This window comes from Oryctolagus cuniculus, chromosome 1 (genome assembly GCF_964237555.1).
Source record: "Oryctolagus cuniculus chromosome 1, mOryCun1.1, whole genome shotgun sequence".
Classification (NCBI taxonomy): Eukaryota; Metazoa; Chordata; class Mammalia; order Lagomorpha; family Leporidae; genus Oryctolagus; species Oryctolagus cuniculus.
In genome coordinates this window covers 56,613,726-56,631,033 of record NC_091432.1, presented here as the reverse complement: position 1 = coordinate 56,631,033, position 17,308 = coordinate 56,613,726, and the positions used below count along the sequence as shown (strand labels likewise).

The window sequence follows — 17,308 nt, the reverse complement described above, 5'->3', positions numbered from 1 at the left end:
CCAACTAAGAGAACAAGAGTTGTCTGAAAATTAGAACACTTAAATTTGATATGGAAAGGTTTGATTAGATCTGCTTTAATGTTGTTTGGGCTTATAAATGTGGAGGTGGAGAAATTTAAAGTTCCAGAAGCTGTTTTTATTATTTAGAATATAGGTGTGTTCACATCTTAATTTATATAATTTTCTTCTATATCTTTAAAATGTCCTCTGTTTTCTAAATATATTGGTTGGTTGGTTGGTTAAATAAATGAATCATTTGTTTTGAACAGGTCAAGGTGAAGATGTTCTTAAAGGGTCCCAGATCACCTATGTTACAGGTGTAGATGGGGACGATGTTGTGTCTACACAAGTAGCTACAGTAACCCAGTCTGGGTTGAGTCAACAGGTTACACTTATATCCCAAGATGGGACTCAGCATGTAAGTACCCACCAAAAGAAGCCAAACAAATTAACATTTCCCTGAAGCTGATCTTGAAAGGTATGCCGGGTCTCCACTGAGGACAGCCTTGACTGTCAAGATATGCCGGGTCTCCACTGAGGACAGCCTTGACTGTCAAGGCACAGACTTTGGTCTTCAGCCTCTAGGCAGAGGCAGAGCTCCTGAAGTTTCTCAGTAGCCTGCTGGAAGAGATTACTTGCAGAGAGATGAGTAGAGAGAAAATGTTGGTGATTGTTTAGAATCCAGATAGTGTTATTGCTATAGCCCTAAGGGGAGGCAGTGAAGGTCAAAACCACAGTGAGACTGAGCTTGAAAAGTAATGGACCACAGGGCCAGCACTGTGGCAGAGTGGGTTAAGCTACCACTGCAATGCCCACATGCCATATCAGTGTTCCAGATCCAATCTTGGCTGCTCCCTTTCTGATTCAACTTCCTGATGATGTGCCTGGGAAGCAGTGATGATGGCCCCCACATGGGAACCCACATGGAGTCCCCCCCCCCTTCTCTCCCTCTTATCCTCTTCCTCTACCTCTGTTGCTCTGCTTTTCAAATAAATAAATCTTCTAAAAAAAAGTAAAGAAATAAAAGGAATGGATCCAGGTGAAACAATTCAAAAGAGGGAAGAGATACATTTAAGATTGATTAATTTTTCTGATGACTGAAAGAGTTTATCCCAGTATAAAAGGCTTATTTGTTGTTCTCAGAGGGTAAATTTATACAGGAATTAGGCCTAGACCTTAATTAAGATTGGCATATATCATAAGAAACATCAGTTGATTTTTAAAATGCATTATATTGCAGGTCAACATATCTCAAGCTGACATGCAGGCCATTGGCAATACCATCACAATGGTAACACAGGATGGCACACCCATCACAGTCCCCGCTCATGACGCTGTCATCTCCTCATCAGGAACACACTCAGTTGCTATGGTTACTGCTGAGGGTACAGAAGGGCAACAGGTAATTACTTCTTGTCTTTTGTATCATTCATTACATATAACAGCATCTAAACAGATACGCTGTAGTACACAGTGGTTGGGCACACAGACTTTGGACTGAATCCCATTTTTTCAACTTCTCGCTATTTAATCCTCAGACCTCCTTTTTCCTCACCTATAAACCTGGAATGATAGTTGGATCCCTCTCAGGGTTGATACCAGGATTAAATAAGATAAATTGTGTAAAGTACTTAACCTAGGTAAATGTGAAGATTATTGCTGGTAGCTACTCCTGTCATCATCATTATCATATACTTAGGAAATGAATTCATTTGCAAAATTTGCTTTATTTAATATATCAACATTTTTGTTTAAAAAAACTATCAATCAGTACAAAGCAGAGACAAACCCATCAAAAGACTTGATTTGTAATCTTTAATTTTTTAAAGATTATTAATTAATTTATTTATTTGAGAGGTAGAGTTACAGACAGAGAGAGAGACAGAGAGAAAGATCTTCCACCCACTGGTTCACTCCCCAACGGCCGTAAAGGTCAGAGCTGGGCTGATCCGAAGCCAGGAGCCAGAAGCTTCTTCCAGGTCTGCCATGCCAGCACAAGGACCCAAGTACTTGGGCCATTTTCTACTGCTTTTCTAGGCCATAACAGAGCTGGATCACAAGAGGAGCAGCTGGGACTAGAACCAGCACCTATATGGGATACCAGTGCTGCAGGTAGAGGCTTAGCCCATTATGCCAGTGCCAGCACCATTATGTCAATATTTTAAAAATCAAAAAATATGTACAGTAAGAAGTCTTCCTCTCACTCCTGCCTATATCAACTCAGTTCTTGTCCCCACAGATAATCCACTTTTTTTTTTTAAAGATTTATTTATTTATTTGAAAGAGTTACACAGAGAAGGAAAGGCAGAGAGAGAGAGAAGTCTTCCAATCGATGATTCACTGTCCAGTTGGCCGCAATGGCCGGAGCTGCACCAATCCGAAGCCAGGAGCCCGGAGCCTCCTCCAGGTCTCCCATGTGGGTGCAGGGGCCCAAGGACTTGGGCCATCTTCTGCTGCTTTCCCAGGCCAAAGCAGAGAGCTGGATTGGAAGTGGAGCAGCCGGGTCTCAAACAGGTGCCCATATGGGATGCCGGTGCTTCAGGCCAGGGCGTTAACCTGCTGCACCCCAGTGCCGGTCCCTGTACAAGGTATTTTTAAGTCTTACTGCAAATGGGGCCAGTGCCATGGTACACTAGGTTAATCCTCCCATATGGGCACCGGGTTCTGATCCCAGTTGCTCCTCTTCCAGTCCAGCTCTCTGCTGTGGCCCTGGAGGGCAGTGGGGGATGGCCCAAGTGCTTGGGCCCCTACATCCGCGTGGGAGACCTAGAGGAAGCATCTGGCTCCTGGCTTCAGATCGGCATAGCGATGGCTGTGGCGGCCATTTGGGGAGTGAACCAGTGGAGGGAGGAACTTTCTCTCTGTCTCTCTCACTGTCTGTAACTCTACCTGTCAAATAAATAAATAAAAAGTCTTACTGCAGCTACTTTACCCTGTTCAGAGAAAGTCTACAAAAGGAGCTGTCAGCCATCCAAGATTCATTTACATGTTTAATATCATCAAAATCAAAATTCACACAGGCTGAAAGTACAAATAAGTGGATTCCAAAATTCATAGGATAGTAGGCATTTAACCTGGCAATTAAGCCTGTGTCCCATATTGGGAGTATCTGGGTTCAATACCCAGCTTCCCAACTTCAGCTTTCTGATAAGGATGACTCAAGTAATTAAGCTCCTACCACTCCCTGCACATGGGAGACCTGGATTGAGTATCTGGCTCCTGACTTTGGCCTGGCCCAGTCCCTGCTGTTGTGGACATTGGGGAATGAGCCAATGGATGTGACCTCTGTCTGTCTTTCTGTCTCTATCTCTGTATCTCTGCCTCTCAAATAAATAAATAAATAATTTGAAAGAAAATATAAAAATCAGAGGCAGCCCCCCACTTGGGCTGCATCTTAATTACTTTGCCAGATGGCTACCCCAGACTCCTATTTCAATATCAGGGTTGTGCTAGCTTCAGAAACAAGTTGGAAGGTATTCCTTTCTGTGGTATGTTCTGATAGCTTGTGTAGGTTGGCATTATTTCTTCTTTAAGAGTTTGACAAGAGAGCACAAGTGTCACAGTAGTTAAGTTGCGGCTTAGGACATCTGCATCCCATATCAGAGTGCCTGGTTCAAGTCCTGGTTACTCCACTTCTTCTTCTTCTTCTTTTTTTTTTTAAGATTTATTTATTTATTTGAAAGTTAGAGTTACACAGAGAGAGGAGAGGCAGAGAGAGAGAGAGTGGTCTTCCATCTGGTGGTTCACTCATATGGTGCTGCTCATGTGGGCACCGGTTCTAATCCCAGCTATTCCATTTACAATCCACCTTCCTGCTAATGTTCCTAGGAAAGCAGCGGAGGATGGCTCAAGTGCTTAGGCCCCTGCGCCCATGTGGGAGACCTGGAAGAAGCTCCTGGCTCCTGGCTGTGGCCTGGCCCAACCCAGGTTGTTGCACCCATTTGGCGAGTGAATCAATAGATGGAAGATTCTCTCTCTCTTTTTTTTTTTTTTTTTTTGACAGGCAGAGTGGACAGTGAGAGAGAGAGACAGAGAGAAAGGTCTTCCTTTGCCGTTGGTTCACCCTCCAATGGCCGCCGCGGCCGGCGCGCTGCGGCCGGCGCACCGCGCTGATCCGATGGCAGGAGCCAGGAGCCAGGTGCTTTTCCTGGTCTCCCATGGGGTGCAGGGCCCAAGCACCTGGGCCATCCTCCACTGCACTCCCTGGCCACAGCAGAGGGCTGGCCTGGAAGAGGGGCAACCGGGACAGAATCCGGCGCCCCGACCGGGACTAGAACCCGGTGTGCCGGCGCCGCTAGGCGGAGGATTAGCCTAGTGAGCCGCGGCGCCGGCCAGATTCTCTCTCTCTCTCTCTTTTCTCCTCTTGTTCTGAAACTCTGCTTTCAAATAAAGAACAAATCTTTTAAAAAAATTTTTTATTTTATTTAGTTGAAAGGCAGAGTGACAGAGAGGGAAAGACAGGAATCTTCTATTTTCTGGTTCACTCTCCAAATGGCCCCAGTGGCTGGGACTGGCCTAGGCCATAGCCAGGAGTCCAGAATTCTATCTGGTTTCCTACATGAGTGGCAGGGCCCAGGTATTTGAGCCATCTTCCACTGCTTTCCCGGGTGCCGTTAACACAGAGTGAGATCCAGAGTGAACCAGTTCTCCGACATGGGATGCCTGTGTTGAAGGCGTCAGCTTAATTCCCTCTGGGCCACTGGAATTTTCTTTTTTAGGGAGTTTTTTGATTATGAATTCAGTTTGTTTGTTCATTTTTAACAGATATAACACTACTACAGATTTCTATTTCTTCTCATACCTATTTTGAAGGAGTTTTCCATTTCATCTGAGTTGTCATAATTATTGACATGAAGTTCTTTTTTTTTTTTTTTTTTTTTTGACAGGCAGAGTGGACAGTGAGAGAGAGAGAGAGACAGAGAGAAAGGTCTTCCTTTGCCGTTGGTTCACCCTCCAATGGCCGCCGCGGCCGGCGCGCTGCGGCCGGCGCACCGCGCTGATCCGATGGCAGGAGCCAGGAGCCAGGTGCTTATCCTGGTCTCCCATGGGGTGCAGGGCCCAAGCACCTGGGCCATCCTCCACTGCACTCCCTGGCCACTGCAGAGGGCTGGCCTGGAAGAGGGGCAACCGGGACAGAATCCGGCGCCCCGACCGGGACTAGAACCCGGTGTGCCGGCGCCGCTAGGCGGAGGATTAGCCTAGTGAGCTGCGGCGCCGGCCTTGACATGAAGTTCTTTATAATATTTCCTTTTTATCCAATTAATATCTATAGGATCTGAAGTTACATCCCTCTTCCATTCTTGGTATTGATTATTTGCATTTTTTCATGATCATCTTTGTAGGACTTTATGAATTTTATTAGTCTTTCACTATTAACTCATTTTTTTTCTTTATTTCATGTATTTTTGTTCATAATATTTCCTTCTTTCAGTTGACTGTTGTTTTACTGTTTTTTTTTTCTTATTAAAAGGGAAATTAAAATCATTGACTTAAAACCTTCTCATCTAATATGAAAATTTATAGCTACAAATTTATCTGTAAGAATTGCTTTAGGGGCAGGCATTGTGGCATAGAGGGTTAAGCCACCACTTGGGATGCCCTGTCTCATATTGGAGTGCCTGGAATTGAGTCATGGCTCCTCTGCTTCCAATCCAGATCCCTGTACATCAGTGTCTTGCAAGTGGTGGATTATGCCTCAGGGACTTGAGTTCCTGCCACCCACATAGGAGACCCAGATGGACTTACTAGCTTCTGGCTTTTGCCTGGCCCAGCACTGGCTATTGTAGTCATTCAGGGAGTGAACCAGTGAATAGAAGAGCATTCCATCTCTCTTTCCCTCTCTTTGTCACTCTGCCTTTCATACAGATAGATAGATAAATCTTTTTTAAAAAAAGATTTTTTTAACAAAAAACAGAATTGCTGGGACTGGCATTGTGATGCAGTGGGTTAACTTGCCACCTGCAGCACTAGCATCTCATGTATACACAGGTTTAAGTCCCAGCTGCTCCACTTTTGATCTAGTTCCCTGGTAATGTGCCTGGGAAAGCAGCGGAAGATGCCCCAAGTGCTTGAGATCCTGTACCCATGTGGGAGGCCTGGATGGAGTTCTGGGCTCCTGGTTTCAATCTGGCCTAGTCCCGGCCATGTGATCATTTGGGGAATGAACCAGTGATGGATGGTCAATAACTGTTTTCTCTTTCTCTGCCCCCCCCCAATAACTTTGCCTTTCAAATAAATAAATCATAAAAAAAATTTTTTTTAAATTGCTTTAACTTCAGTTCACAAATTTAGATACATTATTTTAACTTTCTTTGAATTCCAAATATTTTCTAGTTTTTCTGGTCATTTCTTTTATGGTTATTTACATTAATGTCACTTGGGGTAGGAGCTTGACATTCAGTTAAGTCACCTGCATCCCCTAGTGGGGTACCTTGGTTTGGTGCCTGATTCCAGCTCCTGATTCTGGCTTCCTACCAGTGTAGACTCAGGAGGCACTAGAGAATAACCCAAATAGCTGGGCCCTGCACTGTCATGGGAGACCTGGAGTTCTCAGAACCTGGCTCTGGCCCAGCCCCAGCTGTTATAGGAAGTCGGCGAGTGAACCAGCAAATAAGAGATATCTGTCATAAATAAATAAAATTTTTAAATTTTAGAGAGATGTATGTTGCTTAATTTCTCAATACTTAGTATTTTTCTAGATATGTCATTGTTATTTATCTTTTTTAAAACAGATTCATTTATTTATTTGGAAAGCAGAGTTACAGAAAGAGGGAGAGACAGAGAAATCGTCCATCCACTGGTTCACTCCCGAAATGACTGTAACAGCCAGGACTGGGCCAGACCGAAGCCAGGAGCTTCATTTGGGTCTCCCACATGGGTGCAGGGGCTCAAGCTCTTGGGTGGTCTCCTACTGCTTTTCCAGGCACACCAGCGTTGCTTTCTCAGGTGCATTATCAGGGAGCTGGATGAGAAGTGGAGCAGCACCTATATAGGATGCCAGTGTTGCATGTGGCTTAATTATTAGTAATTATCACAAGACTGGCCCCAAGAAAGTTTGCATCCACTGGTTCACTCCCCAGATGCCCACAACAGCCAGAGCTGGGCCAAGTTAGAGATAACTCACACACTCTCGCTCTCTCTTTCTCTGTAGCTTTGCCTTTCAAATAAATATATCTTTAAAAAATTTTTTTTCAAGAATTGCTTTAACTTCAGTCCACGAGTCTCCTACATAGGGCTGAAGCATTGGGCCATCTTCTGCTGTTCTCCCAGGCCATTAGCAGGGAGCTGGGTATGGGATGGTGGCACTTCAGGCAGCAGCTTTACCTTCTGCATCACAACGCTAGCCCCAAGAGTCATTACTTTGAAATTTACTGAGACTTGTTTTTATGTGTCTCTCACCCATTTTCAATTATATTCCATGTATATTTGAAAAGAATGTGTACTCTGTATTTCTTGGGTATAGTGTATTATGGACATAAATTAGGTCCAGGTGCTCGATTGTGATGTGTGATGTTCAAATATCCTATAGCTTTTAATTTTTTCCTTCTGTGTTCTATCAGTTACTGAGAAATAAGAATTAAAATCTCCAACTGTATGGAATTTGTATCTTTTCCCCCATTTAGTTCTGTTAGTTTTTGGTGTTTTTTTTTTTCTTCAAATGTTAGTTATTAAGTGCATACATGTTTCATTTTATTTATTTTAGAAATTTTATGTTTATTTGAAAGAGTGACACAGGAAGGAAGGGAGAGGGAGAGAGAAAAAGAGATCTGTCTGCTAGTTCACTCCCCAGATGGCTACAACAGCCAGTTCTGAGTCAGGCTGAAGCCAGAACGCAGGAACTCAGTCCTGGTTTCCCATGTGAGTGGCAGGGGCCTGAGCACTTGGGCCATCTTCTGCTGCTTCCCAAGTGCATTAGAAGGGAACTGGAGGGGCCGGAGGGGCCAGCGCTGTGGCGCAGCGGGTTAACGCCCTGGCCTGAAGTGCCAGCATCCCATATGGGCACCGGTTCTGGTCCCGGCTGCTCCGCTTCCAATCCAGCTCTCTGCTGTGACCTGGGAAAGCAGTGGAAGATGGCCCAGGTCCTTGGGCCCCTGCGCCCACGTGGGAGACCCGGAAGAAGCTCCTGGCTCCTGGCTCCTGGCTGCGGATCAGCGCAGCTCTGTCTGTTGCGGCCATCTTGGGAGTGAATCATTGGATGGAAGATCTCTTTCTCTGCTTCTCCTCTCTCGGTGTAACTCTGACTTTCAAATAAAAAAATAAATCTTAAAATAAAAAAAAGAAGGGAGCTGGATCAGAAGTAGAGTAGCTGAGACTTGAACAACTACTCAGATATGAGATTTCAACATCACAACTGATGACTTAACCCACTGCACTGCAATGCCCACCCCTCATATTTCATTTTAATTCCTCTAAAGATTTCCAAATTATATCTTTGCATGTTAATCTTTTTTGTTGCTGTAAGGATTACAGTATACATCCTTAAGTTAACAGTTTATAAGGGACTGCGCTGTGGCATAGTGAGTAAAACCACCACCTGCAGCACCAGCATCCCATGTAGGTGCTAGTTCAAGTCCTGGCTGCTCCACTTCCAATCCAGCTCCCTACTAATGTGCCTGGGAAAGCAGCAGAAGGTGGCCCAAGTACTTGGGCCCCTACACCCACTTGGGAGACCCGGAATAAACTCCTGGCTTCAGATCAGCACAGTTCGGGACATTGCAGCCATCTGGGGAATGAACCAGTGGTTGAAAGACCATTCTGTCTCTGCCTCTCTGTATCTGTAAAAAAGATTTTTTTATTTATTTGAGAGATAGAGTTAACAGACACAGAGAGGAAGAGACAGAGAGAAAGGACTTCCATCCACTGGTTCACTCCCCAGATGGCTGCAATGACTGGAGCTGAGCCTATTCAAGTTTCTTCTAGATCTCCCACGTGGATGCAGGGGCCCAAGAACTCGGGCCATCATCTACTGCTTTCCCAGGCCATAGCAGAGAGCTGGATCAGAAGAGGAACAGCTGGGACTCGAACTGGCGCCCATACAGGATGCCGGCACTGCAGGTGGAGGCTTAGCCCACTAAGCCACAGCACTGACCCTGGCCCTATTTATTTTTGCTTTAAAGGATTTTTTTTTTTTTTTCTGAATACAGAATTTTTGGTCGGTAGTTTTTTCCTTCAGTTCTTTAAATTGTCCCTGTCCATGATTTCTGCTGAGAAGTCAGCTATGTTCAGATCACTGTTCCCCATGTCATTTTTCTTCTCTAGATGTTCTCCTTACATTTCTTTTTAACATTTTAATATAGCGTGGTTTTCCTTGTGTTTACATGCTAACTTTCTAAGTTAGTGACTTTTTTTTTCTTTACCAGATTTGAAGAGTTTGGCCATTATTTCATCAAAAATATTTTTATTTTTTTCCTTTTCTTCTAGGACTCTAATTATATGTATATTAACTTGGTTTAGTCCCACAAGTTGCTGGAGATGTGTTCAGTTTTTTAAATCTTTCTCATGGTTCTCCTAATCTGTGAGTTAATTTGACCCTTTCTTTTGCTATCATTGTCTCTTGTTGCCCACTCAGATGATTTTTAATTTTAGATATTGTTATTTTCACTTGTAGAATTGCCTTTTTAAATAATTTTGTTTACTAAAATTCTTCCTGTGTTCATTCATTCTGGCGGCTATCTTTTCATTTAAGCCCTTGAACATATTCATAATAGCTGCACTAAAATCAGTGTCTTCTACTTCCAACATTTTGGTCATCTCAAGGTTTATTTCTATTTATTTCATTTTCTCTTGATTCCTGTTCATATTTTCTTCTTATCATTTTTTTTTATTTTTTTACAGGCAGAGTGGACAGTGAGAGAGAGAGACAGAGAGAAAGGTCTTCCTTTGCCGTTGGTTCACCCTCCAATGGCCACCGCGGCCGGCGCGCTGTGGCCAGCGCACCGTGCTGATCCGAAGGCAGGAGCCAGGTGCTTCTCCTGGTCTCCCATGGGGTGCAGGGCCCAAGCACTTGGGCCATCCTCCACTGCACTCCCTGGCCACAGCAGAGAGCCGGCCTGGAAGAGGGGCAACCAGGACAGAAGCCAGCGCCCCAACTGGGACTAGAACCCAGTGTGCCGGCGCCGCTAGGCAGAGGATTAGCCTAGTGAGCCGCGGCGCCGGCCCTGTTATCATTTTTTAAAATATTTATTTTATTTTATTTTATTATTATTTTTTTAAACAGCAGTCTTTTTTTTTTTTTAATTTTTTTTTATTTTTTGACAGGCAGAGTGGACAGTGAGAGAGAGAGACAGAGAGAAAGGTCTTCCTTTGCCGTTGGTTCACCCTCCAATGGCCGCTGCGGCCGGCGCGCTGCGGCCGGCGCACCGCGGCCGGCGCACCGCGCTGATCCAATGGCAGGAGCCAGGAGCTAGGTGCTTTTCCTGGTCTCCCATGGGGTGCAGGGCCCAAGCACCTGGGCCACCCTCCACTGCACTCCCTGGCCACAGCAGAGAGCTGGCCTGGAAGAGGGGCAACTGGAACAGAATCCAGCGCCCCGACCGGGACTAGAACCCGGTCTGCCGGCGCCGCTAGGCGGAGGATTAGCCTAGTGAGCCGCGGCGCCGGCCCTGTTATCATTTTTTAAAATATTTATTTTATTTATTTGAAAGACAGAGTTACAGAGAGAGGCAGACAGAGAGAGGTCTTCCATCCACTGGTTCACTCCCCAGATGGCCACAACTGGCGGAGCTGCGCTCATCTGAAGCCAGGAGCTTCTTCCGGGTCTCCCACGTGGGTGCAAAAGCCCAAGGACTTGGGCCATCTTCTACTGCTTTCCCAGGCCATAGCAGAGAGCTGGATCAGAAGAGGAGCAGCCAGGACTAGAACCGGCACCCATATGGGATGCCGATGCTTCAGGCCAGGGCTTTAACCCAATGTACCACAGTGCCGGCCCCATGTCTTATCATTTTTAATGATAAGTGTTTTAGACTTTGTGGATGATACCTTGATAATTTTTATTTTTCTCTGAAGAATGTTGATTTTTTTTTTCCTCTCTCAGGTAGTTTTTTCTACCAGTTCTAGAGGCTTGGCTTGGTTTTATACTCTAAAGGCATGTCTGTCTCAGTTTTACCATTAGGTCTTAGGGTAAATCTCTAGTCCTGACATAATCTTTACTCTTAAAGCATGGTGTTTAGGGTTTCACTATAAAGTCAGAGGTGTTAACCAACTTCCCTCCATGAACTTGGTAGGACTGAAACTTGAAATGCTGTCTTTCTTGTGATGAGTGGTACTGAAATCTCTTCTCCAGCTTTTTAGACCTCCAGCTGCTGCTTTCTGCCAGACTTATTTGGACCTTATTGGAAACTGCATACATTTGTAGTCTGGGGCCCAAAGGACTTGAGACTTTATCCAGGGCTTTAGGGCTTCCACCCTCTGGGATATCCTTCTCAATGTACAGCTGTTCTAGTAGTCCTGGACTCTATTATCTGATACAGTAAGTTGCTGCATGCTGAAAAGTCGGGGTAGAACTCTACCTCGGCAGAAAATCTGTTTAAAGGTAGAGGTCACCCAGAGTGACTCCCTCCTTTTGAGATTCCCCACCAGTTTCTTCCTGCTTTTCATTGTTCTCCAGGGCCTTCAAGCAGTTGCTTTTTGTAATTTTTTAAAAACTATTATTTAAAAGAGTGACAGAGAGAGAGGTAGATAGAGATCTTCCATCTACTGGTTCACTCCCCAAATTGCCCCAATGGCCAGGACTGGGCCAGGCTGAAGCCAGGAGCCAGGGACTCCATCCTTTTCTCCCACATGGGTGGCAGGGGCCCAGACACATGGGGCGTCTTACTCTGCCTTACCAGGCGCATTAGCAGAAACCTGGGTCAAAAGCAGAGAAGCCGGGACTCAAGCTAGCACTTAAACTGCTGCACCACAACACTGGACCCACTTTTTGTATTTTTGCCATAAGTTTATAATTGTTATCTGCAGGAAGGTTAGTCCAGTGTAAACTGTTTTGCTATTGCTGGGCTAAAATCTGTCTTTCTTACTAGATTATAGAACTGGAATTGATCTAAGATATATATCTAGCTTAAGAATATGGCATTTTTAGTGGGTTAATGTCCAAGTAAACAGCAATTTTAATTTTTTAAAATTTGTATTTATTTTCATTTTATATGAAAGGCAGAGAGACAGATCGTCCATCTGTTGTTTCACTCCCCTAAATGCCCACGATAGTCAAGGCTGGGCCAGGTCATGGCCAGAAACTTGGAACTCCATCTGGGTCTCCCACATAAATGAATAGAGCAAGGACCCAAATACCTGAGCCATCCTCTCCTGCCTCTGTGCATTAGCAAGGAGATGGACTGGAAGCAGAACAGCCGGGACTCAAACCAGGCACTCTGATATGGGATGTAGGTGTCCCAAGAGGCAGTTTAAACCTCTGCACCAAATACCTGCCCCAGATTTTAGTTTTTAAGCATTTCTCTGAATTTGGCTGAGTAAAACTTTACAATATCTTTTAACAGAAGTAGTTGATGCCTATGCCATACATACATTGTTTAAAATTACATTTGTGGGCCGGCGCTGTGGCTCACTAGGCTAATCCTCTGCCTGCGGCGCCGGCACACCGGGTTCTAGTCCCGGTCGGGGCGCTGGATTCTGTCCCGGTTGCCCCCCTTCCAAGCCAGCTCTCTGCTGTGGCCCGGGAGTGCAGTGGAGGATGGCCCAAGTGCTTGGGCCCTGCACCCACATGGGAGACCAGGAGAAGCACCTGGCTCCTGCCATCAGATCAGCGCAGTGCGCCGGCGCAGCGCGCTGGCTGCGGCAGCCATTGGAGGGTTTGAACCAACGGCAAAGGAAGACCTTTCTGTCTCTCTCACTGTCCACTCTGCCTGTCAAAAAAAAAAATTACATTTGTGGATCTGGTGGTGTTGCATAGTAGATTAAGCCATTGTTTGCAACAACAAGTCCCGGCTGTCTCACTTCTGTTGCAAAGGCAACAGAAGATGGCCCAAATGCTTGGCCCCTGCAACCCATATGGGAGGCCCAGGTGAGTTCTGGCTCCTGGATTCAGCCTGACCCAAACCTGACTATTGGAGCCATTTGGGTAGTGAAGAAGCAGATGGAAAATTCTGTCTCTACCTCTCTTTCTCTCACTCTGCCTTTCAAATAAATAAATCCCATGGAAAAATGTCAGCTCCTTCTTTTGAATTTGTGATTACTAATAAAGCACCTAAAAGGTAATCTATAGAAGTGAAATTGACACTTTGAGATGCAGTGACTTTGAACAGCCCTAGTCTTGACTGTTGAGGAACAGTTCTTTTTTTTTCTTTCATACTATTTGTTGAACTGTTTATTTACTATAGTTAATCACATATGTATAAAGTTAATTGAAAATATGTATAAAGTTAATTGAAAATAGATTAAGAAGTACATGAAGTTTGTATTCCTTAAATAAAAGGTTTCTGCGGGGGGGAAATAGTAGTTTTCTAAATAAATAAATAACATTTTAAAATGTTATTTATTTAAAATGTTATTTGCAATAAGTGGACTTTAACCTGGCTTTTTCAATTTGTTTTGCTAAAGGTTGCAATTGTGGCCCAAGACTTGGCAGCATTCCATACTGCCTCTTCAGAAATGGGGCACCAACAGCACAGCCATCACTTAGTAACCACAGAAACCAGACCTCTGACCTTAGTGGCGACATCCAATGGCACCCAGATTGCAGTTCAGGTGAGTGGAAAGGCAGGCTGTCCTCAGGCGACAGCGGTGCTGCTCGAGCTCTAACCTTGTATGGTATGCTGGGTGTAAGACCGTTACAGGTGGTAGATTAACCTGTCACCTAACCTAGTACAAGGGAACCACTGTATGTGAGGTGGACTCAAGACTAACGCTTTGTTTCCTACTATTGTGGACTAGAGATATTCATAGCAAGAAAAAAAAATCTTCAGATATGCATCCCTGTGTGTACCCAGCAGGGTTCCATAAAGCACTTCAGAGCTGTTCCTTGGAGGTGAAGCTGATGTAAACAGATCCTAAATCAGTCCTCTGAGAATCCCTGCACAGCCCCATGGTAAAGCAGGGAATGTTGGGGGCAGCATTGTGGCGCAGCAGGTTAAACCACCACTTACGACACTGGCATCCCATGTGAGTGCCAATTTGAGTCTCGGATGCTCCACTTCCCATCCAGCTTCCTGCAAATGCGCTTGAGAAGGCAATGGATGATGGACTAAGTGCTTGCTCCCCTGCCACTCATGGGGGGAGACCTGGATGGAATTCCTGGCTCCTAGCTTCAACCTGGCCTAGCCCTTGCTATTGGGGCCATTTTGGGGAGCAAACCAGCAGATGGAATATTCCCCTTTCTCTCTCTTTCCTTCTTCTGTCACTCTGCCTTTCAAATAAATAAATAAATCTTAGTGGAGAAAAAATTAGGGAATGTTAGAAGACTTAGAAGGAGCCATTCTCTGAGAAGACCTTGGATTCAAGCAGAGAATCTAGAAACCTTTGGTTTTATTTAGTTGGTTAGGTGTAGAAGGTAAGGACTTGGGGCCAGCTGTTCCACTTCTGATCTGGCTTCCTGCTAATGGCCTGGGAAAAGCAGTAGAGGATGGCCCAAGTACTTGGGTCCCTGCCCCCATGTGGGAGACCCAGATGAAGCTGCTGGCTTCAGCCTGGCCCAGCCCTACCATTTTGGCCCTCTGGGGGAGTAAACCAGCAGATGGAAGCTCTCTCTCTCTCTCTCTTCGTCTGTCTCTGTATCTCTCCCTCTCTCTGTGCAACTCTGACTTTCAAATAAATAAGTAAATCTTAAAAAAAAAAAAAAAAGGCAGCAAAAGGCTCAGCAAGCTGTCTATCCCCATTGGCCAAAGTGACCATCTTTTGTCCCTTACATCCACGTGAAAAATTTATCAAAACCCTAAGTAAAGAACCTCCATTATTCTGCCTTGCAGAAGCTTGGTTTTGTGCTCTTAATGATTGGGTCAACAGCAGCATCTTTAAAAAAAATGTATCCGCCTTGCGGCACCGACACACCAGGTTCTGTCCCAGTTGGGGCGCTGGATTCTGTCCCGGTTGCCCTCCTTCTCCGGGCCAGCTCTCTGCTGTGGCCCGGGAGTGCAGTGGAGGATGGCCCAAGTGCTTGGGCCCTGCACCCGCATGGGATACCAGGAGAAGCACCTGGCTCCTGCCTTCGGATCAGCACGATGTGCCGGCCGCAGCGTGCCGGAGGCGGTGGCGGCGGCCATTGGAGGATGAACCAACGGTAAAAGGAAGACCTTTCTCTCTGTCTCTCTCTCACTGTCTACTCTGCCTGTCAAAAAAAAAGAAAAAATTATTTATTTGAAAGGCAAAATTAGAGGGAGAGACAGAAAGATCTTTTATCCACTGGTTCACTCCCCAAATGACCACAACAGCTGAAGCTGGGCCAGTTTGAAACCAGAAGCCAAGAGCATCTTCCCAGTCTCCCACATGGGTACAAAACCCCAAGTACTTGGGCCATCCTCTGCTGCTTTCCAGGTGCATTAGCAGGGAGCTGGGCTGGAAGTGGAGCAGCCATGACTCAAACCGGCATCCATATGGAATACTGCCATCACAGTTGGCAGCTTTACCTGCTGTGCCACAGTGCCAGCCCTGACAGTAGTATGTTAACAAGCACAGGTGTCGGAAAATTAGAGAAAAATTTAACTTTTGGTATATAACATTTTTTAGCATTATTGTCACTGTGGCTTTTGAGCTGTGAGTGTTTGATGAGTGTGTTTATGTTTCAGCTTGGAGAGCAGCCATCTCTGGAAGAAGCCATCAGAATAGCATCGAGGATCCAACAAGGAGAGACACCGGGGTTGGATGATTAATCCGAGGAACAGTGGAGCAATAAAAACCAGGAGGAGCCTCTCATCTCTGGCAGCAGAAGTCCATGAAGCCCGGGCCCAGGAAAATTGGGAGTTTTCCATGCCTGATACATTGTACACGTTTTTATGCAAGAGTGGAGAACATTTTATTCTTAACACTTTTGTGTATATAACCCTTGGAATAGATTCCCAAACTGATTCATTGTGTACAAGGAAGTATGAAATTAGGGCAGCACAGTCAGTTTTCATGTTATTTTATCATACCACAAACTCCTAGAGTCTATTTGCAAGACCAGTGAAGTCTTACAGGGTCTTAGGATGGAATTTTAACTTAATGTGAAAAAAATAAAGGCTATAGTATCTGAAATGTCAAAGGTTCTACGTGTCAAGCGATCTTAATTCCAGAAGCCATCATGGATGATAAAGGATAGAAAGCCTTCAGCCATTTCCCCGAGTTGGTAGAGTATCTACAGTTTTTGTTCACTATATACTTACCCATTTTTATTTGTATCTCATGGTTTGAAGATTATTCATACATTCATTGTTTCCAGTCCCTGTTAAAGACCAGCTCTTTTCAAGCTGAAATTAGCATTACATTGGATTATGTATAAAATTATGAAGTTTAGTTATTTAAAATTAAAAAAATTAAATACAGTGTTTGGGTTTTGTTAAAGATTTTACTTACGGTTTTTTGTTACTGTTTTTTTAAAAAATAATGAACTATCAAAGTTTGACCAAAGGTTGGTGCCCGGGATAACAGTGCTGTAATTGGAAATGGCTTTACTCTGAAAATTAGGTTAGTGGGTTGGTGTAAATTATTTATTTTTGCTTATGTACTTTTGTTTTAAAGCTTATTTACCCTAAAGTTTATTATTAATTTTGAATACAGCAATTTTTTAAATGTCAAACCTTTATATTTGTTTTATTAAATCGGTGCGGGGGTGGGAGAGAATGTTGCAGAATATGTCACACATGTAACAGATTATATATAGCCCAGCACACAGGTGCTGAGAGTATGTTGTACATAAGGCACAGCGTCAGTACTTGTGCATATTTTTATGTCTTAGCAGTTTTGTGAGATAACGAGATTTACTGCTCCCAGGTTTGTGTGATTGGTTGATTTTTAATATTTTTTTATTTAAGAATTAGAGTACACTCCTATCTGCTGGTTCACTATGCAAATGCCTGTAACAGATAGGGCTGGGCCAGGGCTACACTGAAGCCAGGTGCCAGGAATTCCACCTGGGTCTCCCACGTGGATGGCAGGGACCCAGCTACTTGAGCCATCACCACTGCTTCCCAGGGTCTGCATCAGCAGGAGCCAAAGCTTGGTATCAGGTGCAGGCACTCTGATGTGGGATTCAGGCATCTTAACTACCAGGCCCAACGCTGCCTTTATATGTGACTCTGACCCCAAGTCCAGTGTGGTGTTTCACTGCACCTCAGCTACCACCTTAAATGACCAAGATGAGCTTTAGTGATTTCTGATTACCTGA

At 44.7% G+C, this 17,308-nt stretch overlaps 1 protein-coding gene across 11 annotated transcripts in view; it reads left to right on the top strand.

Annotated features, from left to right (window-relative positions):
• ZNF143 (zinc finger protein 143) overlaps nt 1-16,720 on the top strand; it is a 52,246-nt gene extending 35,526 nt beyond the window's left edge. For all 11 annotated transcript variants that reach the window (XM_070073529.1, XM_008266029.4, XM_070073534.1 and 8 more), the window contains 4 exons: nt 270-418; nt 1,241-1,402; nt 13,552-13,698; nt 15,732-16,720. In XM_070073529.1, coding sequence (XP_069929630.1) covers nt 270-418; nt 1,241-1,402; nt 13,552-13,698; nt 15,732-15,815 — 542 coding nt within the window. In that variant the 3' untranslated portion in view covers nt 15,816-16,720. The remainder of the gene's footprint in view (nt 1-269; nt 419-1,240; nt 1,403-13,551; nt 13,699-15,731) is intronic.
• The last annotated feature ends 588 nt before the right edge of the window (nt 16,721-17,308 follow it).